Source organism: Leuciscus leuciscus, assembly GCF_965113295.1.
Source record: "Leuciscus leuciscus genome assembly, chromosome: 10".
NCBI lineage: Eukaryota > Metazoa > Chordata > Actinopteri > Cypriniformes > Leuciscidae > Leuciscus > Leuciscus leuciscus.
In genome coordinates, this window is record NC_138734.1 from 3,987,699 (window position 1) to 4,015,469 (window position 27,771).

The 27,771-nt window shown below is 37.5% G+C and overlaps 2 protein-coding genes across 5 annotated transcripts in view; one reads left to right on the forward strand and one right to left on the reverse strand.

Moving 5' to 3' along the window:
* The first annotated feature begins 6,069 nt into the window (after positions 1–6,069).
* LOC309507828 (ATP-sensitive inward rectifier potassium channel 1-like) lies at positions 6,070–11,687 on the forward strand. 2 transcript variants are annotated; one of them, XM_082182270.1, is made up of 2 exons: positions 6,070–6,275; positions 7,902–11,687. In XM_082182270.1, the coding sequence occupies exon 2, from the start codon at positions 7,915–7,917 to the stop codon at positions 9,031–9,033; it is 1,119 nt and encodes a 372-aa protein (XP_082038396.1). In that variant the 5' UTR covers positions 6,070–6,275; positions 7,902–7,914; the 3' UTR covers positions 9,034–11,687. The 2 variants fall into 2 exon arrangements, with proteins under 2 accessions (XP_082038396.1, XP_082038397.1); XM_082182271.1 differs by having other exon boundaries at positions 7,906–11,687.
* The window catches only part of fli1 (Fli-1 proto-oncogene, ETS transcription factor), a 33,553-nt gene continuing 16,725 nt past the window's right edge, over positions 10,944–27,771 (reverse strand). For all 3 annotated transcript variants that reach the window (XM_082182241.1, XM_082182242.1, XM_082182243.1), the window contains 5 exons: positions 23,336–23,404; positions 15,141–15,200; positions 14,790–14,852; positions 14,157–14,204; positions 10,944–13,190 (listed from right to left, as the gene is read on the reverse strand). In XM_082182241.1, the coding sequence (XP_082038367.1) occupies positions 12,673–13,190; positions 14,157–14,204; positions 14,790–14,852; positions 15,141–15,200; positions 23,336–23,404 (758 nt within the window). In that variant the 3' untranslated portion in view covers positions 10,944–12,672. The remainder of the gene's footprint in view (positions 13,191–14,156; positions 14,205–14,789; positions 14,853–15,140; positions 15,201–23,335; positions 23,405–27,771) is intronic.

The window sequence follows — 27,771 nt, forward strand, 5'->3', positions numbered from 1 at the left end:
TTTTTTACTTATATTTTTCATTTTAATTATAATTTTTTAGTAATTTTGTTTTCTGTTTTGACATTATTATTATTTATTATTTTAGTATTATTTATTTATTTATTTATTATTATTTTAGTTGCCTACTTCAGCTTGAAGGGGGTAATCATTTTAATGTATTCATCACTTTTTTTTTTTTTTATAACCAATGTGTGAACAGCTTGTAACGAAAATGGAATGAGACCAGTTAATATAATGAAAATGTTTTTTTGTTTTTTTAATGGTTTTAGTTTTAGATAACAAAAATAAACTCACGTCGTTCCAAACCAAAGTTTCTTTCTTCCGTGGAGCATGAATCAAACATATATATGTAATGTGGAAGATTATATTTTGACAACTTTTTTTTCTGTCTATACAACGGAAGTCAATGGTCACCAAAACTGTTAATTCATACAGGCCGAGTAAATGATGACAGAGTTCTCATTTTTGGTTAAACTATATCACTTTAAGATATTTTCTTCACTTTACTGTAGGTGACAACATTACTAATGAATATTGTCAGACTATAGTGTTCAATAATCCAGTGCGCTTTACTCCCCCTCTGAGCTGAGTTTGATAATAAATCACACTGGACTGTTTCATTTTAGCCTGAAGTGCTGTTCAGCGCCCACATAAGAGAGTATAACGTGAACGCTTGTCATGTTATCAGAAGAGAGGATTAGTTTGTCGCATTAGCGGTGTGTTCAGCAGAGAATCCAGATATTACAGTTACATTCAGGACTGAGGTTTCATGTGCAACTCTGAAGTCTTGAAGCTGATTATTCATGAGAACAATAGCCAGCATCAGTCGTGTGTGTTTGCTCAGCAGTGACACCTTTCAGAAAGTACCGGAATTGCAATGGTTCCATTTGCAGGTGCCATAAATATTCTTAAGAGGTGATGTTTCATGCAAGACATAGAGCAGAAAATCCGTCTTTTTCTCAGATGCTTTCCTTTCTTGAATTAAACAAGGAGCTGTTGGCAAATATACAGCCAGTGTTTGCCAAGCGTCCTTGGCCTTGCTTATACTGACAGCTTTCTGCTGGCCAGACACCAGCTCTGACTGCTGTAGTTTATCAAGCCAACCACGGATCTGAACAGGTTCTGGCACATTATAAAGTACTATGTATCTATTTTATGAACTCTTTGTACTCTCAGAAACTGAGTATTAATATAAAAAGAGGTTTGAAATGCAGAATCAGCGCAATGTATAATAAGGAAGTGCCAGTGGACCCTGTGTTGACTGACTGAGGTCTGTTTTCTCCACACTAAAGGAAGGTGAGTTGCAGTTTTTACCTCTAATTTTTCTATCCACAGATGAAATGCCAGATTTGGTAAAACTAAGTCGGGACAAAAAGCAATTTAAAGTAGTTCAGCTAAACTCAAGCGAATGCATTACAAGCTATTCTAACAAAAGAACTGCATTGTTATTTAAAATGAAATATCTTCAGTTAAAAAATAATAATTATTGGGCACAAAAACAAACATCATCAAACTACATATATTTTTAAATAAACAAATCTAACGAGTGCTGCTCCAAATTAATCTGAATCATTTTTTTATCAATTAAATTGTAAAAGAGACTAAGTTTCAAAGCTGTGTGCATGTTTTATTAAGACATTTGTGAAAATACATTAGGTTTTCTCTACAAATTCACACAAAAATATTTATGCACAATCACACATTTGATGTTCATTTTCTCTGGATCTGAAGCTCAAACATTGATAAATGCTGCTGACAAAGACAAAGTCATGGGTTCGATTCCCCGGAAAGGCATGAACTGATGAAATGTACACCTTGAACGTTGCTTTAGATAAATGTGTCTCCTAAATCTGTCAGTGTTATGTAGTGAAACAATTTGTTGGTCCACAGCATAGTCCAGGATGGATCAATTCTTAAATCTGGAAGTGTGTTCGGTATGAAATGAGTTCTTGATGACACAAAGTTTGACTCATGCATGATTCCTCCCACCCTTTCCACCCCACAGCTAAAGGCCCTTCACGACACAATACTGTAGCAGTGGAGAACAATCAACTTTAATTTGGCACAACTGCATTTTAAACAGTCATTTGTTTAAAGGGATAGTTCACCAAAACATTTAATTATCCTATAATTTAGTCACCCGTAAACCATTTGAATTTTTGGGTGAACTATCCCTTTAAGTCCACTAGCAAAACACCAGAATAAATGAAGGCATTATCATTCAATGACAGTTAAAGGCATGACTTGTTTCCTTGGATCCCCATGTCAGGTCAAGGTTGGTTTTATGGAGTAATTCAGGTTTTTGCCGGTATTAGAGCGAACCATGTACCAATAGAAACCATGACTTTACAACGAATGATGCATTGGCCATGAATGATAATGATTTCCAGGACTTGAAGTAAATGATATACAAAACATATTATTAAAATTTTTAATAAAAAACTTATTAAATAGATTTTAGTTTAACAAATAATGCTTATGACTTCTGGCTCTCATTTTCGACCACCGACCGAGCGCTCAAATTATCCACCGGACGGCTCGAAAAGCTACAATAACTATTTAGGAGTAAAAAAAAAAAAAAAAACAGGCAACAAAAGAAGAAAATATGAGTGGGAGCGTCGCCTGGAGCGTGTGACTCACTCGAGTCGTTCAATGGAACTAAGTTGGTCATTAACGTTCACACTTCAATAGTGAAATACCCCCTCAGCCACCTGGCACAGGTGATTATATCATTATGAGCACAGAAGGGTGAAGAGAAACTTTACTTTGCCACCTCGACTCAGAGGGCAATGCTTCTGTGAATTATTCCAATGAGGGAAAAGTTCAAAAAGTCAGTTTAGAGTTTACAGTCCTTTCAGTGCTTATTGGTAACATTTTATAAGCTGGGAGGTTTTCATGAAAACGTGTTCTGCTCAGTCCTGATGGCAATATTCATGCATGAAAAGAAATGCATTTCAAAATAATTTGTGAAGTTAAACATCCAGGCCATAGAAACTCAGCATTTTCTAAATATGCGTATTGTTGTATAAAAATGGATTTGAAACTTTCTTCAGCTGTTGCTGTTTACACCAATAAGTTCAGCAGAAAAGTCCGTGTGGAAAAACGTCTTTCTTGGATCAGTGATCTTGAATGGCGGCCTAAGGCAACATGTTGTGGTTTGGTATTATTGAAAAGTTTATTATGGATTTTCCATTGAAAGCTTTGCTGAGGTAAATTTGGTCTTCGGCATGTCAAAGCTCACAAAGGTATTGAACTGAATGAAGATTATAGCCGAATGACTGACAGGAGAATACGGTTTCGTGAAGCGGTCGTGACCAGCTATTTGATTTCTTACAGCGATGTATCGTACTAAGCAGCGGGTTACGTCATTATACGGGAAACACACTCCAGAATAATGATTTAAACAACAGCTGTGAACATCCAATGAATTATCTTTTAGGCTAAATAATATTTTGTCATTTGGTCACTGCCGGAAGGGAAAATTCTCCCAGTTCTTCCCAAAGTAATCCTTGTAACGAGACAGAATTCTGATGTAAAAACAACCAGAAGTGTGGTAATACTTCAGAAACATGTATCTGTGTTTATGCTGGAGGCTCTCTGAAATCTAAATAACCATTGCTTTAAATGGATTCAGTTAACTAGAAAACACAAGGCCAATTTGAAATCCAATCATGAAATGAGCTGTGATGATATATGGAAACTCACATTATAGTAATCAAAGCATTTTTGCATTGCTTTGAATATCGTTCTTTGCTAGTTTTATGATTAAAGGCATGGCTTACCGTGTCTTTCCAATCCTGTATGGCTTTTCTTTATTCTTGTGTGTGGTACACAAAAGAGGTACTTTGAGAAATAAATTTTTTATATATATCTACCATGAAAGTCAATGGTCACCAAAACATTCTTCGAAATTCGTTAGATGATGGAATTTTTGGGTGAACTATCTTTAATATTTAGTTTTAACTGAATATCACTGTTAATCACAATTGTGAGTCTAATATTATTGTAACATAAATTTAAAAAACATTTCATATTTTCATTTCTTATAAAACTTACATTTTAAAAACAATATTGCAAGTTATTTTGTCTATTTAGCTACAAACAATGGAGGAACAACTTTCGCGTGTCTTTTCACACCTGAAGGTCCGAACCAAAGTTCACGTTTTGATGCATTTTATACATTCGGTAAGTTTTGGTTTGGTTTCACATTGCAATTATGCGAACGTTACATGACGTGCTTGCGTCCTGTCGTCATCATCTATGTGGGCTGCATCTTGACATTGATTGGTTTGTAAACGGACGTGTATCTGACGTCAGAGAGTTGTCGATTTCGGCGGGTAACTTTCTATTGTCATGGATGCGATTCCCTCAGGGGTCTTGGCATTATTCAGAGCTAATACCCAAACCAGTATTGCGCCCCTTTCTTCCTTTGATTTATTTGATACTGCAATTGGAAACATTTGTTTTGCCCCCGGAGTCTTCAATGTTAATACAACTATTCGTTCATTACTTCAAAAAGTAATTGCAGGCCAAACTGTATTGTTTGTGTTGTTGGAATAGACTGGTTGAAGGTTTGTTATGGAAGACCATCTGGACTTTACCAAACAAATATTTATTGGTAAATAAAATAAAGGAAATAAGTTTCAAAATCTTACACAGGTACCCAGTAAATAATGTTCTTGTTAAAGTTAAAAATTATAATGATCTGAACTGTTCTTTTTGCAATATATTGGCTGAAATGCTCATAAGAATTGACCCCACTTTTTCTTTGTGTTTAGAAAACGTTATATTTGGTTTTCATAATAATCCCCTCAAATAAAAGGAAAGAATACTATATTATATTTTTATTTTTTTTTTTATTTTTTTTGCTAAATTCCATATACATAAATGTAAGTACAATAAAACCCAACCTCTGTTTTTGGTTCTTGAAAAAGAAATGCAAGTATATATCAAGACTATCTTTCATTCCCACAATAAGAAAGCATTGTTTTTGATTCGGATCAAGCTGAAAAGTCCGAAAATCCGGACCAAACAAGGTAGGCGTGAAAGGGCGATATTCAATTTAGAATCAGATTTAAGTGCAGGAACTAACTTTTGTATAACATAATACAATATGTCACTCTTAATCGTATGATTTGATTGTATTAAACAACAAGTGAAGACTTCTAGGAAGCGATTTCACCATCAGTCTCTCATTTCAATGTCAAAGGACAGTATCAATGTCAGCAGACTTCAGTCTCTGTGGAAATGCTTTGAGTTCTCAGGTTGAAACCACTGTCATGTTTTACTCTCTGTCCAAAGAACAAAAGATCAGAGAATCACATTTCGGATCAGATTTGCTCTGCTAGACGAAAGAGTGTGATTCTGAATATCCGAGAGACTTGATTAAACTCGAATGGAATGATTATTATTTGTTCTAGACTTTGAATCAGATCCGATGTTCAATACAAACGGGATTAATATTTGTCAAAATTCACAAGTAAAGGGTGTTTCTAGCGCACATATAGTTTTGCATGTTCAGATAGACACTAAAATGCACATAAAAAAAACCCATTTCAACATCATTTGCTAACAAATGAGAGTCCCTCATAATGGTTTTGTAAGTTTCACTCTTTTGGTGTCTATCCAAATGTACAAAAATGCAAATACACACATCAGATATTCATCTATATATCCCCGAAATCAAATCCTCTTTAGTTGCAGCAAAGCGTGACCTGTGACCTTTATGATTTGCAGCCGACTGGTGACCTGAAACATTCCCAGAATCCTGATTTATCACTGCATGCATCGCTTAATTAAACATGACCATCGCTGCTGATGAATATTTATGGTAAAGCAAAAAGTAGTGATTTTGTAGGGGTATCAGGGCGTCTCGATCAAGCGTGAGGGAGTGTGTACGTGTGTTGATGCGTACTTCGGTCTCGAGTATGCGAAAGTAAGTTCCCCCCTCATGCTTCCCTTGTGTAAAGCATCTGTGTGTATACACTCGTCGACTTGTGTATACATAAACATGGATGACTGTGTGAGTAGGAGGGAAGTCTAGAAAAGGGAAGAGTTGGGCATGAGTTGTCACAGACACCTGGCTGGAAAGAAAGAGAAAGAGAGAGTAGCGGAGTGTGAAACAGTTGAGGAGGGACACAGCTTATTAATGAGTAACACACATGTTCATTTCCAATTTCCTGCTTTAGCTCACATTTAAAAGAGAGGACAACAAGCAAGAGAGGCGCTGAGTGACTGAAGAAGTTTGTGATTCGCACCTGGTCAGACTTCTCTAGGTAAGCTGAACATTTTTCTTCCAGTACGTGTGTCTGGTCTGTAATGTACATCTCTGCTCATCTGATGTGCGGTCTGGTTCAGTCATCAGCTCCGATATTCCTCATGGTATTTTGGGAACATTAAATTCATAAATCTGCACAGCAGATGATTGGTGGTGGACGGGAACTGCGGGTTCCTCTGGCTGGGCTGAACACTTGCTATTCTGTGCTGTAATTGAGCTTCGGCACAGAGTTGATGTGTATTCTAATAGACTCTGCATTAAACATTAAGCACACTCCGGAGATGGAACAAATGGATCTGGAGCAAACCGAGCAGCACTCAGTCGCTCATAAACGACAGATAAGCGGAGATTACCCGTAGCTAACTGCCCTGAACACGCTGCCATGCGACGCCTGCGTTTATCAACGCTTTTGTTGTAATTAAGTACAAAGAAACATTCAGAATGTGTCAAGGGGAGTAAAATGATCGTGAATCAAAGCCTGCGGCGAAACACAGTCAGGTGTGAGACAAAATTCTTGCTTGAGTGCTTGGATTCGCTTATTTATTCAACTAATTTGCACTTGTATGCATAGTTCATCTTTTTTTAATTGTGCTCATATTTTAAGAGGATCTTCGAACACCGGTTTGCAAGTGTGCCTTTTAAACAGCATTCAATGGAAAAAAGTGACTTTGGAAAAACGTACCTAAACATAGGCTGCTGAAATGAACACTTAAATGAAACTATGATTACAGTAGCAGATAATCAATTAAGACTTATTTCCGAGCGGTTCCTTACAAATTACTATGTTATGAACTCAAAACACTTCAGCAGTGTTGATTTCATTCTGCATAGAGTTCAGAGATTGGCTTTCGGCTAATTAATGAGAACACGCTCACTCATGCTTTGCTTCTTGCACTAAGCACAGCCTGGGAAATTATAGCTAGTTTCAAATGAACTCTAATACCCCCGGTTTCAAAGACAAGGCTTAAGCCTGGACTAAAGACTAACATACATGTTTGAGGTGTTTTAACTGAACGCAACTTGCATTGAAATATCTTAAAATATGTCAGTGCCATTGTTTTATCTCAAGATGCACATCAGTATTGCTTGATTTTCTTCTATGGCACGTTTATAAAAGCAACTTAAATGTCCTAATTGAACTAAAACCTAATCCTGGCTTAACCTAAGATCTGTTTGTGAAACCAGGCCTTAATGTCCTGGAGAAAAAAAAAAAATCACAAAATGCAAAAAGAGCATCAGCTGATAATAACAATGCAACTGAAAGGTGTTCTTGGGAATGTTATTTGAAATGGCCCAGATTAAAAACAATTCTTTACTGTTTGCAAAATATGAAATCACCTCAGGTATTCACATGCATGTATACAGTACAGTATCTGGACGGTGTGTGTGTGTGTGTGTGTGTGTACAGTATGTGGACGGATTGGGACATCTTATCTCATGCATAACAATAGCAAGTGTTTATCCCTAAATACTCCAGTCTGTTGGACAACACGTTCTCTGTCCTCTTTGAAACGCTGTAGCAACAGAAAGACTGGAGAGGATCACAATGAAGCCACAGTTCTGCTGTTTTGCATCAAATCTTGGTTTGATTCTAGTAACAAATATCGCTTGATTCTCTTCCCAGACAGATCCTGAAAATGACTCGCTCCGTGAGAGAGGTGTTGAAAGAGTACATGTCGGAGCGGAGGGTTCGCAAATATCGCCTGGTGACCAAAGATGGCCGCTGCAACATCGAGTTTGGCAACGTGATGCACAGAAACCGCTTCGCCTATGTGCTCGACATATGGACCACCTTCGTTGAAACCCGATGGCGCTTCGTCATCTTGCACTTCGTGGCGTCCTTCACCCTCAGCTGGTTCATCTTCGGCCTCATCTGGTACTGGATCGCCAGAGACAACGGTGATCTAACTTGGCAGAATCCAGCCAGTAACCACACGCCATGCGTCTATAGTGTGACCGACCTGACTTACGCTTTCCTCTTCTCGCTGGAGACCCAAACCACCATCGGCTATGGCAATCTGTACGTGACCAACGCCTGCACAGGAGCCGTGGCTCTGATTATAATTCAGAGTCTTATGGGTGCCATAATCAACTGCTTCTGGTGCGGTGTGGTTATGACAAAAATCGCCCTCCCAAAGAAGAGAGCCAAGACCATAACGTTCAGCGAATCCGCAGTTATCTGCCCTAAAAAAGGCACTCTTTGCCTCCAGATCCGCGTGGCCAACCTGCGCAAGACCCTGATGATCGGCAGTCAGGTCTACGGCAAGCTGTTGAGGACCACGATCACCCCTGAAGGTGAGACCATCATCATGGACCAGGTCAACATCGACTTCATGGTGGACGCCGGCAAGGACAACCTGTTTTTCGTCTGCCCTTTAACGCTCTACCACGTCATCGATAAAACCAGCCCGTTCTTCGACATGGCCGTAGACACTCTGCATCAGCAGGAGTTCGAGCTCGTGGTGTTTTTCGACGGCACGGCCGAGTCCACCAGCTCCTCCTGCCAGGTCAGGACTTCATACATCCCACAGGAGATCATGTGGGGATACGACTTTCTCCCTATCATTTCCCGCAGCAAAGAGGGAAAATACCGGGTGGACTTTTCCAACTTCACCAAAATGGTGCCCGTACCGACGGCTCATTGCGCCTACTGCTACCACAATGAGGCAGGACACCATCACCACTCCATAAACGGCATCGATAACCAGGGCTTTGAGGTCATTGAAATTGAGCCGCCCAGCAGCACCAAAATGTAAAACTGTTTGACTGACTTGTACTGTATGTATTGCACAGAGCAACATTGCGAGGTCAGCATCTTGCACTATACAAGAGGCACTGGACACAAAAGATTTTTGTCTCTCATAGCGAGGACAAGAAGCAAGACGAGTGTTTTTATCTCTTGACATACCCCTTATTTGAAGAAAAACTGCAAAATGATGTCTTGACAAGAGTAATTGCAGTCCATTTCTTTTATGATTATTTTATTGCTTATTTTTAGAGCGACTGGCATTCAAAACCGCATCAAGCAAACAATATTTTTGTATCTTTGTTCTGACAATATCCAAAATATAAAAGTGTGAATGTTTCTGTTACAGGGTCAGTCTCGGGAATGAGAGTATTAACTGCAAGTTCATTAATACGAGATTGACTTTTATTATTCCTCTCTGTGTATAAAAGTCTTAAGATGAACTGATTTCAAATACCAATTAACCAGCAGATGCATGTATGCTCTGAATCACTCTGGGATGGTGTGTTCCTTTGTAAATTAATAGATATTGTTAATATTGTATTATTGAATTTGTAAATGCCATTTGTACTTTGTAAATATATATATTTTTTATAATAAAAAAAATTAATATTAATTGGAGTTGGTGTGTTAATTCATTCAAATGTCATTAAAACCAATCTACATTTTTCTGCTAAAACTAACCACATGGGGGCGTACAAGACAAAGCTATGGTTGACGACTCTTGGTCTTTTGAATCCACAGTGCTGGATCAACATGATATCCATTCTCAGTCCCAGGCTCCTAGATAACAGTGCCCTGATGTGCGTCAAACACAGCCAAACAAAGCAGTCGTGTCACAGCTTTGCCCTAAGCAGCGATGAGTACTTGGAAATTTGTATAGCTCATAAAGCATAAGCATGTAGTGTTGTGCGTAAGAAAGGGTGGTGCGTGATAGATCTCTGTTGTCTGAAGCTGTGGCCCACTGACTCACTACATGACACATCAAATAATAAAGAGCCTTTAAAATATATTAGATGTGGGATGAAGATAATACCCTGAAGAGCGTTCACTGCCAAACACTTAGAATTAATATATCTTACCTTAGACTATCCATATGTGTGTGCAATCCTTTAGCACTGATATTACATCAGATAGAGTAATAGAGTATAAGTATTTGGCATGCTCTCCGAGGGGAGGAATTTGGTCCGGACCCAGAGTACTTCCCTCGAATCCCTGGCTGGGATAGGAACCAAACGAGAGTAAGGATTCGGGGTCACGGAGGGATGCTGGAACACAGGTGAGTCGGCTATGTGCGTATGTGGGCCTTCTCACGTGTTCCTCACGTAATTTTCTAATAAAAATCATTAATACTCAGCAGATTTAATGTGCAATCATGGTCACCAGATGTGCTCATGATGGTTTATGATCACTCAGTACTGGATTAGATGAAATATCATGTGGTCTAGACCTTAAGATTGATTCATGAACAGCAGTCAGACACAGATTTTCCTATTGGTCCGTTTGCAAGGGTGATTTAATATTTGATTAAATACGGTTGAGAAAAATATGACTATTATTCATGTGATCATATAAATTCAGTGTAAGCCAGTACATGTTTAGTTCAGCGGTTTAGAACATCACCCTTTTGACAAATTCAATCAAAATATCACTATATTTGGTTACATTTTATTTTAAGGTGACGTAGTTTCATTGTACTAAATTAAATTACTCAGTACTTATTTGAATAAGTATGTACTTACTGTAGAGTTACGGTTAGTGTTTGGTTTGGGGTTAGTTATTTGTAATTATGCATAATTTACTGTTATTACTATGGTAAGCACATGTAGTAATGTGTAACTACGTCACCTTAAAATCACCTTAAATAATACCCTATTTTTTTATTTCAACTGATGCATTGGTCAAATGACACACACAAAGTTATATGGAGAGATTTTTAATGTAAAAACATTTATTTTGTCACATTTTACCTATTCAACAGACCCTTTTACAAAAGGTAATACTTAATAAATTGCAGAAACAACAAAATTAACAAAAAAAAAGATTAATTGCAATATTTCATATATATATATTTATATAGCAATAAATTTAATATCCAAATACTTGCATATATAAAATAGCACAATTCCTTCATATCTGAGAGTGATGAACAGTTGGGAATTTCCGATCATCTTTTGTCTTAATGCTACACAATACACAAGAGGAAACGCTTGTGTGAAACTAACACTGTCTGAACACTTTTTTTTTTTAGGCACATACGTTTGCCAGTAATACGATTTGGCATTGAGGGTTTATTATGGCACTTCGGATTGTCTCCAAGCATGTTTTGGTAAGGCATTTGCTTCTAGTGAATAAAAATATTAACTACATATCAAAATAACTTTCTTATTGTCATGGCAGCACACCAAGAACTTTAGAAAATGCATTTTCTGAAAAATACAAGAGAACATTCATAAACTTATTGCCCATATGTACAGATACAAAACACCTACGTAGTTCAAACTACCTTCAGTAACTGATAAAAAAAGTTTGCATTTTGACCGAGGTCAACTCGTATTAACGTATGATTCTTAACACTGTCACATATGAAAATAGCTCTGCATAATTTATACAGTAAGATGCTTTTAATGCCTAGTTGACCTTTGATCAAAAAAAAAAAAGAAATACTAGCAAATAGGTCTGACAAACGCACAGCGTTCGCGAATCTCTGGTTTCAACGTCTTGTGCTGCTGTTTTAACTGTTATTTCGTTTTCTTTTCTTTCAAAGAGGTACTTTGCATGATGCCCACATTCAGCGATCCAAGAATCTAGTCAGGACTTTTAAGACATATAGGAATGCAAACAAATCTCATGTGAGTTTAACACTTTGGCTGTTTTGAGATGAAAACGAGTGGATTTTCACTGAGAAGGCAGTGAGATTCACACGGGGACATCAGAAATGTAAAGCAGGTTTCGATCCATTTCACATCAACACCGTCTTCTTCATCAGCATAGAGGAGTGCTAAAGATGAGTAAGTGAGTTTAGCTTGAGCCAGCTAGCCTGAGAAGCTCCTAAAAAACAATCAGGCGCCACGTCCTCCGGCGAGGAGGATAAATGGCGGCTGAATGCCAATATTTGTTCCAGTTGCCAGATTTGCTTTAGAAAAGAGAGTTTCAGTCACAACTTACAAAAAGATAAATTCATGTAACCAAGTTGGGTTTAGATAAAATCCAAAAGGGAAGCAGGGACTAGGTCCAAAAATATAAACACTCGGTTCACAATTGCATTAACACACAGGGTGAGTTTACAGTGATTGGTTTTTTCGGTCGGTCGATCGTTCGACGACTTATACATAATAGAGGTGGTCTTTATTTGGTCGAAAGGGACTCTGGCCCATCGGTGCAGCTTTCGGGTGTGGAAAGGCACGGGAAACATGCGCAAACTCTCCAAAACAAACACCAACCCAAGTCCTTTGAATAAGTAGTACTCCATTTTGAAGAGGATCAGCCACTTTTGGTCCATTTTGTCTTTACCTTCTCTGTCTTTCAACTTCTGCTTCCTTGTACAAACGCTTCGGCCAAATCCCTCCCTTTCCAGCTTCCTTGTTTGTCTTCACTCCGAGTGCAGTTCAAGTTTTGGCATTCGGGAGCGGGTGAGAGGTGAGGGGCTTTAGTAGTAACTGCCTAGGTGAGAATTGGTATGACGTGGCATGCCGGGATTGGGATAAATCCCACCTGTCGGAGAGCTCCAGTACGGGGTGGTGGGCCCGAAGAAATTGGAGGACGTGACGGGCATGGACGGAGGATGGGGCGAAACGAAGTTGACCTTCTGCTGGTGAGCGTGGTAGCTGGGCACGTAGGGCAGGTCGGTGGGGTACTTGTACATGGTGGTCTCGGTGGGATGGGGCTGCAAGGCCTGAGCGATGCCGTGGAAGTCAAACTTGTAGGCGTAACGCTTGCCGTGCACTTTGGTCATGATGTTCTTGTCGTAGTAGTAGCGCAGGGCTCGGCTGAGTTTGTCGTAGTTCATGTTGGGTTTACTCTTGCGCTCCCCCCAGCGACGCGCCACTTCGTCGGGGTCCGTCATCTTGAACTCTCCGTTGGTTCCCTCCCAGGTGATGCAGCCGGCGTTGGCGCTGTCAGAGAGAAGCTCGAGCAGGAACTGCCACAGCTGGATCTGACCCGAACCTGGACAACCACACCAAGAGGGAATTTTACCAGACATGCATGTGATAATATCACTACTGTTATGGGTGTTGTATATATATATATATATATAGAGAGAGAGAGAGAGAAATATATAGATATAGATAAACGCAATTAAATTAATTGTCAATAAAGCAAAGATTATTCGAGTACGTTTTAGTAGAAAATACAATTTTACTACTTTCTAAATTTCACATTTAATTAATTATTAAAATAATGAAATTATTTCAGAAATTTACTAGCAATTTTTAAGCACGGTTGTTTTTACTATCACTGATTTGCTATTATAGCTTTTAATATTATGAAATACATTTTTATATTTAAATTTTAATCGTAGATTTAGTAATTTTGTTGTGTATTTGTATTTTTTTTTTTACTTTTTACCTATGTATGTATAGTTCTCTCTTTTATCTTTCTTAAATCTTAAATCTTTCTTTTATTTACATTTTCAGTTTAAGTTAAACTAAAAAATGGGAAATGATGCTTCGGCAAATAGCTGAAATAATATTAATTTATTATTTTATTTCAGTTAACATTTTTAACAGTTAACGCTGTTTTAAATCATGTAAATGTAAATGATATAATATAATATAATATAATATAATATAATATAATATAATATAATATAATATAATATAATATAATATAATATAATATAATATTATTGCTCACCGTTTGATCATGTTAGTTAGGCCTTTTTTGTAAAGTGTTACCAAAATTATTTTATTATTTTAGTTTTAGTTTTAAATTTATTTAGACCAAATAGTACAGAATTTCAGAAAAGCAGAGAAATAGTACAGAATCAACGTTTCTTAATTACTAGCCGTAACAAGAAAATAATCTGTACTGGACAGAATTTTTATAAAACATTAATATTTTAATGCAATTAAATGTTTTTCTAAAAAGTACAACGTAAAAAAAAAGTACAGTAAGTTTTCCTGTTGTTACCTGGGTTGGCAAGTCGACTGCTGGTGGGTCCTAATATCTGGTAAGGGTCTGAAAGGAAAGAGAAATTAATCTGGATGTGACCTTTGAACTTAATAGTTGAAAAATTCCACAATTTTATTGGATATCCAGTAGCTGAACTGAAGAAGAATAGTACTAGCAACAAAAGGGACATGACTTTAATTTCCAGAAAATGAATATATACTCCCAAATGCACATTTTGGCTGTCACCTGCTAAATACATACAGGTGAAACTCGAAAAATTTGAATATCGTGCAAAAGTTCATTTATTTCAGTAATTCAACTTAAAAGGTGAAATTAATATATAGAAAATGACATGCAAAGTGAGATATTTCAAGCCTTTATTTGTTATAATTTTGATGGTTATTATGGCTTACAGCTTCTGAACATTTCCAACATTTCTGAGATTTTGAATTTGGGGTTTTCATAAGCTGTAAGCCAAAATCATCCAACTTATAACAAATAAAGGCTTGAAATATCACTTTGCATGTAATGAGTCTATATAATATATTAGTTTCATCTTTTAAGTTGAATTACTGAAATAAATTAACTTTTGCACGATATTCAAATTTTTCGAGTTTCACCTGTAAATGTGAAATATATTCGAACGCTTACCTGGCTGAGGCCGAGCCGGCTCAGTGTTCTTGGACACGTTCTGAGAGACCACTGTAGGAGAGCCTGAGAAATGGAAAGGAAGAAAGCGCGACAGCAAGAAAGAAAGAGAGAAAAAAAAAAGTTCAGCACATTCGTCTGGGCGAGCAGACGCTCACGTCTCGGTCCAAAGAAAACAAGGGCAAACGCTGGCCGAACTGCTAAGCACTTAATGAGCCTCTTCAGCTCCCAGTGTCCCTAAACTAAAGCCTGGTCATCTGCTGACTCTCCTGTCCAGGGGAAAGCACAGATCAAGAACGCCGCACACCAAGAACGATGTCTGGCAATGAATCGAGGTGGACTGTTGACACTGACCTTTGCCGCTGTGCATGTTGTTTGACCAGCCTGATCTCCGGACAGCATCGTAAGACGCATCTGGAGAACAGAGAAAAGAATTTAAAGGTATTTTTGTAACCTGCTATTGCTTGTCCAAAAGCTCAGTACGGCTTTGGAAAATCTTTTAATGTTCCTGCAGAAATTTATTTGGATTGATTATAGCAGTTTATATCCAATGGGAGAACTGGTAAACCCTACATCATGAGGACAACCTTTCCCCACAAAGTTGTCAATATACGAAATACGGACATATTTTGGTTCCTGCGAGGAAAATCGTACTAAGTGATGTTTTTTTGAAAATGTAAAAATGCAAAAAGTTTAGTGTGATGGGTAGGTTTAGGGGTAGAGTTAGTGTAAGGGGAGAGAATATACAGTTTATACCGTATACAAATCATCATGTCTATGGAAAGTCCCCATAAATCATGAAGACACAACAAGCTGTTTGGTTTTATCTGACAAACTCACAACACACTCACATACTCATGCAATCACACGGAGAAGCCAATAATAACGCTGTCAGGATTGCAGTTAGAATCTGTTTGGTAAGAACATCATGAGCATCAGCTTGTCTTGTTTTTAGAGATCTCACAGAACCACAAATTGCACACACATTTTGAGCACTTAGGTACATAGCAGACTGTGACTTGAGTTTAGAGCCAAAGAAATAAGTTATATCCGTCTCCCAGGCTTCAGTGGTATGCGTTATGCTCTAACAATGAAATATTTCCTCCCATAACATGTTTTATTAGCAAAACTAAAAAAACATGATTCCAAAAGCTTTCCAATAGAATTGTGAACATTTTGAAAGTGCATGCATATTTGTAATACATGAAGAAACTCCTAAAAACTCAAACTCATTTCACTTTCAAATCATTACTGCACTCGTTTCTCTGGCCTTTCCTCACAGAGTGCATTTATTTTTAATGCATGGAATATAAATCATATTTGTGCTGATAGGGATGGACTGGCTATAGAGAGCATTGGGACTTTGAAGGAAGAGAAAAGTCCCGCTGACGCATTCAAGCCGCAGTGGAAGATCCCGGATCTTCACACACTTCTGCATCTACACTGGAGTCTGTAATGTGCTTATTTCTTATTAAGTAATTCCATTGTGGGACAGAGCAGGGTTATTATCAATAGCTAAAACTAAATGAACAATTTATTTGGTCACACTTTAGATTAGGGTCCAATTCTCACTATTAACTAACTATTAACTATGACATTTGCCTCAAAAAATTACTGCTTATTAATAGTTGATAAGGTAGTTGTTAAGTTTTAGGTAGGATTAAGGAATGTAGAATATGATAATGCAGAATAAGGCATTAATATGTGCTTTATAAGTACTAATAAACAGCCAATATCCTAGTAATATGCAAGCTAATAAGCAACTTGTTAATAGTCAAAATTGGACCCTTTAATAAAGTGTTACCTTTTTTTTTATAGCCTATAGTTTTAATACAAGTTTTGCCACAGAGTTGCATTTTGAAGTTCTAAATTTTCTGTAAAACAAGGCTTAGTTGATTTATTAAGATGGATGGATGGATGGATGGATGGATGGATGAAACCTATTGAACACATTTCCAAAAAGTTTAATAACTCAGTCTAAGAAGCATGTGTTTTCACTGTAAGAGTGATCTCAGGAAACACAGGTTTTTATTCTCGCATGGCAACACTGCATCGTCTCCTCGGAAAATGGCCAGATTCTCCTTCATTCTCAAACGTACTCTTAAAACATTCCCATCATGCCTTGCAGCACTGGAGTGATCCCTTTTTCCTGAACGGAAATGAACCAATGACTGGCACTAATCAAGTTTCTACATGCCCTAGATGGGCTTTTTGGCCTTGGTTCCAGAGCGAGTGCTTCCTCTAGGGCTTAGATGGGCTCTATGTATGACCCTATGGATGAAACTGCCAGAGACGGCCAAAAAATGTTGGCCCAATGTTAGTATACTGGAATTATGTCTTTGAAAGTAACCGTTGTGGTATGACTGTCTTGACGGCTCGAACTTTAGTGCACGACTCCACCTGAACTGAGCTCAAGACACTTGCAGTTGTGATTGATAAAACACTGCCCTCTTCTGGTCACTGCGTTAGAAATCTCTTCCAAGTTTGGGTGGAACTTAGAGACATTATCCTCTGAAGACAAAGAAAAATGTTTAGTTTGGAAAGTGCTGATAAAAGTACATGGCCCACGTTTCAAAAGCAAAGCAGTATCTCCAGCCAGCGTTTCTCAGCAAAAGCTGAATCCAAGAAAAAGGAAGACGCACGCTAATCTCTAAAAGCATCTCCTTCAGTGAGAAAGTGCAAGGCTTTCATTGCTCCTGGTTATCGTGAAATCCACAGCTGAACTTGACTGAGAAGACACACGCAGTGCATTATTAAACACACAGCACATTTGCTAAATCTGTGATCTGTTCTGAGCCTTAGATTAAAGGAATAAATCACCAAAAAAATTTATGTTTCTCTTTAAACTTTTAAGAAAATTCCAAATAGAAGTTTCAACGAAACGACATTTTTTAATGACATTATCAAAGGTAAAAATAAACGGTAACACTTTACAATAAGGTTTCATTTGTTAACATTAGTTCACTACTTAACATGAACTAACAATGAACAATTCTTATTCATTAATCTTAGTTATCAATGTTAACATTTAGTTAATGCACTATCAAAATGAAAAGTTGTAATATTAGTGATGAGATTTTTAACAGTGATATTTTCCTACCATTGGCAAAGATGAATAAATGCTTAAAATATATTCCTCATTGCCAGTTCATGTTAGCTAATGCATTAACTAATGCTAACAAATGAGACCTTGTTGTAAAGTATTACCAAATAAACATATTAAAAGCATCATTAAAATTTGTCTAAAGAACTCTTGCATTATATTTCATGTCTTCAGAAAAGTCATACAATTGCTTTGTCATCAAGATCAATACACATGCAAGAACCAATGGCATTTCTTTTTACTGACCTCTAAACTTAAGCATAAGATTCTTAAAAAAATCTCTTATTGTGTCCCATCGGGAAAAATGCATTTGGGTTTGTAACAAAACATAATGAGAAAATAACTAATTTAAATTTCTATTTCATTTGGATGAACCATTCCTTCAAGGCAACTCAAGACGCATATTTTTTAACTATAAATATTGAAACTGCATGAACTGCACTACACATCCAGACACTGGATCCGAGTAATTTCTGGGAAAAGTTGCTTTTCATTTAATGTTCCTCTATTTTAGGCCTTCTATCATTCTTTGTCCTCAAGCACTCACTCTTTCCCTCTAACGATCTTCCATCCTTCACTCTCTCAGTGTCTGTCAGATCTGATCTGGAGCAGGGCCGGAGAGAAGAGAAAAAGAGAAAGAGAGAAAGAGAGAGAAAGAGAGAAAGAGAGAGAGAGAGAGAAAGAGAGAGAGAGTCCTGAGAGAGTTACGTTTCCTGCCTGCCGAGTCTGCTCACACAACCTCTCTTTGTTTTACTGGCCTTTTTTTCCCTCGTTTTTTCATCCCCCTCCACCATGAAAAAACACACATCAGCCAGGAGGAGAAGAGGGGTCAGAAACCGATGGGGAGAACAGAGAAAGACAGAGAGAGAGAGAGAGAGAGATGGAGAGCAGACGCTACACATCATCGGAATTTGCAAAGAAAACAGAGTCGGTGGCCGTCGCTACTGTCTGATAGAGACGAGGAACTCGACGAGGAACGAACACTGACGGATCCCACCAGCAGATCTTCTCGGCGAGGCCCGTATTCCTAATTCAATCACGTCAGAACTCGACTGCGAAACAACAGACAGATGTGCATCTGGGATCGGATGCTTTTTAAAAATGTCTCCTGTTCTGAATCAGGGGCCATAAATTTAGATTTGCTTCACTTTCACTAATGCGTGCTATTCTCCGCCATGAATAAAAGGGAATGCTCTATATCACAGGGCCTACCAGGCAGTCTCCAGCATGTTGTGTTGTTAGTGTGCTGTGTGTGTGTGTGTGTGTGTGTTTGGGTGTGGTGTCTCCTCAAGAGACCAGGCTTCTGCTCTCAGAGTCAAAACAAGTTTCTCGCCCAGCCAGACGTCTAGACTGGCTCAGTTTTTAAACGGGACGTAAAAAAGTTCAAGGTATATGGGCATTTTTAAGCAAACCAATGCTTAGAGTGAGGTTCAAATTTTTGTCCGAGTGGCCGTTTATACGGGACGCACTCATGCGCTCGAAACAGTGCAAAAGCACGCGGTTTGACTTAAAGGCTCTGAAATCTGGAGTGTTTCCCTGCTGTTGGCGAGCCGGACTGAAACGAAGACTCATAACATGAGTGAGAGATTAAAGCAGCAACTCGCAGTGTAATGCTGCAATAAGAAAAATGAGTATAAAACAAACAACAACACACACAAAATATAGGGCAAAATAGTATCTATCCATCCATCCATCTGTCTATCTATATACAGTGCTATGCATAAGTTTAGACACCCATGCTAAAGTTGACTAAAAAGAGGAATAAAAAATCATCTTTTGGAAATTGAACTTAATGCCTTAATTTAAAAAATTAGGAAACATCCAACCTTTAAGGACACCAATTTTCTTTGTGAATGAATAATGTATCGTAAATAAATGAATGTTCTTCCTTAAAATACAGGGTGCATAAGTCTGGACACCCCTATGTTAAATTCCCATAGAGGCAGGCAGATTTTTATTTTTAAAGGCCAGTTACTTCATGGATCCAGGATACTATGCATCCTGATAAAGTTCCCTTGGCCTTTGGAATTAAAATAGCCCCACATCATCACACACCCTTCACCATACCTAGAGATTGGCATGGTTTTATTTCAGTTAGCCTAATAGCTGGTTTGATTTGCATTGAGAGATGATCTTATGGAAAGTACTCCATGCCAATCTCTAGGTATGGTGAAGGCTATGTGATGATGTGGGGCTATTTTAATTCCAAAGGCCAAGGGAACTTTATCAGGATGCATAGTATCCTGGATCCATGAAGTAACTGGCCTTTAAAAATAAAAATCTGCCGGCCTCTTTGTGAATTTAACATAGGGGTGTCCAGACTGTATTTTAAGGAAGAACATTTATTTATTTACGATACATTATTCATTCACAAAGAAAATTGGTTTCCTTAAAGGTTGGATTTTTCCTAATTTTTTTAATTAAGGCATTAAGTTCAATTTCCAAAAGATGATTTTTTATTCCTCTTTTTAGTCAACTTTAGCATGGGTGTCTAAACTTATGCATAGCACTGTATCTATCTATCTACTCTCCATCCATATCATCTTCTACTTTGTTCTAGTCGCTTATTGGTTGTTTAGTAGCACACTTCTTAGTACAGGAGTGTAGTACACAAACACACACACACACACACACACACACACACACACACACACACACACACACACACACACACACACACACACACACACACACACACACACACACACACACACACACACACACACACACACACACACACACACATATACACCTATTACACACACATATTACACACATATTTTATTACACTAAATATGAAATAAAATATATATAAAGTAACAAACTAACTGCTTAACAATTTGGCCAAAAGAAGGGGTCTCAGTAGGCAACATATCCATGCTGACTGATTACTTTGTGGAACAGTTTTCTGCAGTGATGATAAAATGCAATCTGGGTTTTGAAACAGAGCCATTCAGAATACTAAACAGAAGATCAGTTGTTAAGATCAGTATAATATGCTATTTATTGTTCTAAGTGGAGGATTAATCTGTATTAATCTTTAACTACCCGTGTGAAATTGGCCAGAAATAAATGGCCAGAGATGAAAGGGTAAGTGAAAATAAATCCAGCCCATAAGTCTTGCTATCAAGAGTTTAATCTTCTGCTGATAAATGACGAGCTGTTAAATGGCCACTTTTTTTTTGAGGAGTTTTAGCATTTGTATGCCTTTGATTAGATCACTAGCTAAAGTAAATTTCAGTACTGACGCGTTATACAAAGGATGCTTAAGAAGTTTTCTCATGAAACACACTGCTATCAGTCTGTCCATCGCAGCATTTGCTCTTAGTGCTCTACTTTGATTGACAGCTGTGAGAAGAGGGTCAAAGGTCTTACAACCTTCTCAGCATTATCTTATCTTCAAGTTCACTGTACTAATGACCCTAATATGTGTCTGTTGGCTCAGGGTTCAGAACAGGTGGTCGGACTTCTGGCTTTTATCAGGATAGCCGGTCCTCTGGTCTTACCCAGATAGCACTACTCTCAGGAGCTCAGGACTATCATTGTTATTGCAGTCTTGTGCTTTCTGAAGTGGGAATGGCCAAAGTGGGAATGGCCAAAGTGCTCCGTTCTCCAGAGAGACAGTCAAACATTTACTTAAATGGTTTATGGAAACTGATTTCCTTGATGAGTTTGAGAGGCTGATTTAATTTGGATGCGTATCTTGTGTTATCATTGGAAAGTACACAAGTAAATTACGTAAATGAGTCACAGCAATCGTTGTCTATCATCTCTGTGGTCATGTCCGCATGAACAATCTAATAACTTTGGGGGAGGGGGAACAATTTTAAAACTTAGCAGCTTTTCACATAAATATTGATCAATTGGTGTCATGTGTTTAATATTCAATTTACCCAGTAGACCTACATGATTTGCTGAGATAATACACTATAAGGACTGCAGCTTATACTGAAGATTCAACAGCATGGATTTATTTTATATTCTTTTAGATATAATATAATATAATATAATATAATATAATATAATATAATATAATATAATATAATATAATATAATATAATATAATATAATATTAAATAATACATTTAATTAAAACATATTTTGATTTCGAAGTCCCAGCAGACAATTCAACAATAATCCACAAAAATCCAAAGCCCAACGCTGCCCGAAAACGTACTATTTCTGTTAGAAAAAAATACATTATTTAGCAACCCCTGCGTTGTTGACTGGCTTTATGTGCAGCTGTTAATGCAAATGGAAAAATAATCCAAAATGGGGAAAAATGCACACAAAAAAAAAGCAATACTACTACTAATAATAAAAAATAATAATTATAAAACATATGTAAAAAATATGTAAAAAAATAATTTGTAAAACATTTTATATATATATATATATATATATATATACAGTATATATATATATATATATATATATATATATATATATATATATATATATATATATATATATATATCTGACTGTCTAATTTTACATCAATACTCTATGCCAGATTGTTTCTATTACCCCTGCGTTGTTGACTGGCTTTATGTGTAGCTGTTAATGCAAATGAAAAAATAATCCAAAATGGGAAAAAATGCACACAAAAAAAGCAATACTACTATTAATAATAAAAAAAATAAAAAAATAAAAAATGTAAAAAAATAAATAATAATAAAAACAATAAAAGATTATAATAATATATAATATATATATATATATATATATATATATATATATATATATATATATATATATATGACTGTCTAATTTTACATCAATGCCAGATTGTTTCTATTATCGCAAGCAACAAGTCATTTTGGAGCAGATATTGATATTATAGTAGACTAACAAAAATATTGCACTGTATTTATGATGTTTCAATGCTTTAAAATCAGTTTAGATCAAGTCCTCATGCACAATACACCCCTAAATCACTGTTATTGTTGTACACGTGTCTTCCATTAACACGATTTGTAGGCGTCTGAGTTCAGTCCTGCTGTATTGTCCACAGAGACACCTGTCTCTACCCTTTCTCTGTCTGTGTGTCCCTGTGTCTCTCATTCCTGCAGGTTTAGTCCAGTGTGGCCACGTGGCTTTTGTCTTGCTAATGTTCTCTGTGCTCTGAGAGCCCTCTGCCGTCCGTGTTCAGGTGCAAAACTGAATGCTTGATGCTTTTGATTTGCGCCACACAAAGACAGCACCTGCTGGGCCCTGGAGCCCTGCTCTGATACACATCGAGAGAGGGGACGGGGCCAACAAAACACTCTGTGATGCCAAGACTTCCTCATGTCATTTCCATATGCATTGTTCACCTATGTGCCTTCTGTGCCTCAGAATCAGTAACCCGTGGATGAGGAATGAGGATTACCAGTGGAAATCGTATTATTGCAAATGTATATGTAGAACGAAATGAAAATTATCGTTGACAATCAGTGAAACATACCGTCTTTGGCAGCCAGGCGAGGAGACTGGTCGGCATGAGATGGTGTGTTGTATGATATTGATGAGCTGCCTGCAACACACAAAACATACATAGATTTTAGAATGATAAAGATGTTAGAGTAATACATTCACTGAGGCTAAAAATCAGATACACTTACTTTCAATATAGATTCTCTGACAAGACCTAATGTAGCTTTATATACAGTAATTAACATTATCTGTAATATGTTTACTATAATGTATATAATAGTATAATATATAAAATGTATTATATATTATTATATAACACAATATAATAATATAAATAAACATTATATTATATATCTATTATACTATAATAAACATCTTTTATATTATATTATACAATTATATAATAAACACAATTTAATAATACAAATAATTCCACTCTTAAATATTAAAGTATTATTATTTAATTTAGTGAGGTTAAAAAAATCAGCCAACATTAAATCAAATGCAGTTACATTCTATGAAAAAAAAAGAAAAAAGAATATATATATATATATATATATATTTTTTTTTTTTTTTTATTATTTTTTTTTTTTTTACAGGATATATATATTTATTTTTTTTTTACAAATGCAAAATTTATATATATATAATGTTACGCTTTTGCATAAATTTAATGTTATGCTTTTGCATAAATGTAGCATTTGAAAAAAAATGTTGGCCATGAAAATTGTACCTATTAAGCTTATGTCTTAGTTTTTGAAGTGTATAAACATGTAATAACTATGTAATTACATTGTAACGAGTTATCTAATTGCATATTATATATCAAGGCACTTAATCAAGCATCACACATCTATCATTGATTCCCAACATTCATTTCTCTTCACACAAGCTCCTCGGTTTTGTCATTACAATCCAAACACAATCTACACTTCGCACAGAGAGAGGCATTCATGTGCAGTCTGAGAGTGTTTCCAGTGAGCCGTCCCTGAAGCGCTCTCTTAATTTTAGCTGCTTTAACTCATAAATCAGCGCAAAGGAAAACAGAAGGAAAAGTGCACTGGCAAAACACGAGTCTTCCTTCTCCGGACGGAGGGCTGAAGGTTCAAGCGCTGGGATTTCAGCAGATGCAAAAGGAGGGATTCATTATTTTTTCTGAATGAAGAAAAGGAAGGGGTGATATTTGTCGTTTGTCTTTGATCAGCTCAGAGAAGATGGTAGGGTGTTTTAATATACGTGTGAGTGTGTGTAAGTGTGTTTTTACGGGGGAGGAGAGCGCATTGAAGACATATTTTAACCTCCAGGCCCCTAAACCCCCCTGAGCGCTGCTGTTGGGGCCACAGAACAGGGCAGGCTTTGTGTGGGGTGCGATCCGCACATGGCAATCAAAGACTGCTGTTCCTATGCTATAATATCCCCCCACAAATCCATGAAAGAAAGAGAGAAAAACTTTTATAGGAAAACCAGCATGAAAAATAAAGACAAACGTTCTTCCCTACAACATCTTTGTTAAGCAGCAGCTGAGTTTTACAAGCACTGTTTTTGTGTTCAGTCTGTTGCAGTATTTATCCCTCCCTCCATCCATCCATCCATCCCTCCAATCATCCCTCCATCTATCCATCCATCCATCCCTACATCCCTCCATCCATCCATCCCTCCAATCATCCCTCCATCCATCCATCCATCCATCCATCCATCCATCCATCCATCCATCCCTACATCCCTCCATCCATCCATCCCTCCAATCATCCCTCCATCCATCCATCCATCCATCCCTACATCCCTCCATCCATCCATCCCTCCATCCATCCCTACCTCCATCCATCCATCCCTCCATCCATCCCTCCTTCCCTCCATACATCCATCTATCCATCCATCCCTCCATCCCTCCATCCATCCATCCCTACATCCATCCCTCCATCCCTCCATCCCTCCATCCATCCCTACCTCCATCCAACCATCCCTCCATCCATCCATCCATCCATCCATCCATCCATCCATCCATCCATCCATCCCTCCATCCCTCCATCCATCATCCATCCCTCCATCCATCCATCCTTCCCTCCATCCATCCATCCCTCCATCCATCCCTCCCTCCATACATCCATCTATCCATCCATCCATCCATCCTTCCCTCCATCCATCCATCCCTCCATCCATCCCTCCCTCCATACATCCATCTATCCATCCATCCATCCATCCCTCCATCCCTCCCTCCATGCATCTATCTCTCTCCATCCATCCATCCATCCATCCATCCATCCATCCATCCATCCATCCATCCATCCATCCATCCCTCCATCCCTCCCGCCATCCATCTATCTCTCTATCCATCCATCCATCCATCCCTCCATCCCTCCATCCATCTATCCATCCCTCCCTCCATCCATCCATCCATCCCTCCATCCCTCCCTCCCTCCATCCATCTATCTCTCTATCCATCCATCCATCCCTCCATCTATCCATCCCTCCCTCCATCCATCTATCCATCCCTCCATCCCTCCCTCCATCCATCTATCTATCCATCTATCCATCTATCCATCCATCCCTCCCTCCCTCCATCCATCTATCTCTCTATCCATCCATCCATCCATCCATCCCTTCCAATTCACTTTACATCTTTTTTACATTCACAATCGAATTTCAATTCTGTATCCTCTTTGCTAACTCAATTCAAATTAAAATCAAATTTTTTATTCATTGCATGATCAAAATTAGGATCATTGCATTAGTGTTCATCACACAACACATATAACATAGAGCGCAAACTCATCAGCACAGAAAACAGAAGAACAGCCGATGTGAGCCAACAACAGAGCTCAGCTTTAATCCCAGACTTTTGCGCTGCTTTATAAGTTATGACTCAATCTTCCAGAAACTGGACAGTAGAAACGTAGATCCAGAGATGCACACAATCCCACGACAGTATTTAGGAAGGTGCTGAAACATCCAACATAAGCGATAATCCACCACAAATGGAGGACAGATCAATAAAAGCTTGTGGGAAAGGGAGAGAGAGCTAGAGAGAAACAGAGAGAGAGAGAATAGGCTGTTCATATGTTTATGGTCTGTGTAAACCATCAACGGTCTCTGAATTTCCCACTCTGAATTATCACTGTGACCAGTCTGTCTCATAACTACAGCCAGACCAGAGAGAGAGAGAGAGAGAGAGAGAGAGAGAGAGAGAGAGAGAGAGAGAGAGAGAGAAAAAAAAAAAAAAGTTCAGTGTGCCAAGTACTTAAACTTCAAATTCAAGAAAAAAAAAGGTTTATAACATTTTCAACACTACCATTCATTTAATGATTATGAAATTGTCATGTGGAATAACCAGTAGGTAAAAACTACTGAAATATTTCCCTTTCATTTTAACTGAGTATCTCAAAATCAGTTTAATTTTTTTTTTCAATTGACAAATTACATTTACATATACATTTCTGATTCACAAATCATGTCTATCTATCTATCTATCTATCTATCTATCTATCTATCTATCTATCTATCTATCTATCTATCTATCTATCTATCTATCTATCTATCTATCTATCTATCTATCTATCTATCTATCTATGGCAGTGTTTGCTAAATGAAACACAAGAGCTGTTAGTTTTGAATGATGTGTCTAATGTAGAGAACTGTTTAGCATATTGCAAAAAGTTATAGCAGATATGCTTGTAATTTTGCAGACTTGGTCTGAAGATTAGATATATGAGTAGATGGACCTCAAGTACCACTTTTAGTGTGTAAGCAATAAAAATAAATTAAAAAAAATGTAATAAAATGTAGGAATTGAATTAGTTTTAATCAATTCAGTTCTAAATGTCAAACAAGCCTGTGATTAATATCATGTAAACTGTGGAAGTTTCCATGATATTAAAAACACAATTTTAATGATATTCTTTTTAAAAGATTGTGCTAAACTACTACTATTTCAGCATTATAATTGATTAGGCTTCTTTCCTTAATACAACTACCAGAAAGTTCCCCTTTTTTATTTTAATTACACAAAATAAACTGAATTCAGTCACTGAAAACACAGAAGAGCTGCAAGTGATTCAACAAGAGCATCACATCTTTGTGAGCATAAGTGTGTATTTCTGTGCATACATAATCTTACTCCTGGAAGCATTCTAACACACACACACACACACACACACACACACACACACACACACACACACACACACACACACACACACACACACACACACACACACACACACACACACACACACACACACACACACACACACACACACACACACACACACACACACACACACACCTTTCCAGTCTGTACAGTGTGTAAGTTGAGCTAAAGGCAGCAGTTCAGCACCGCTCCCCTCCTGCAATGAAATTCCAACAAATTCTCAAATTGCAGCCAAATTGAAAGCACATTGGTGAGGGGGCGGCAATCGCTAATAAAATCTGAATAACTGACCAACTGCGAAGTCAAAACAAAACCTCCTA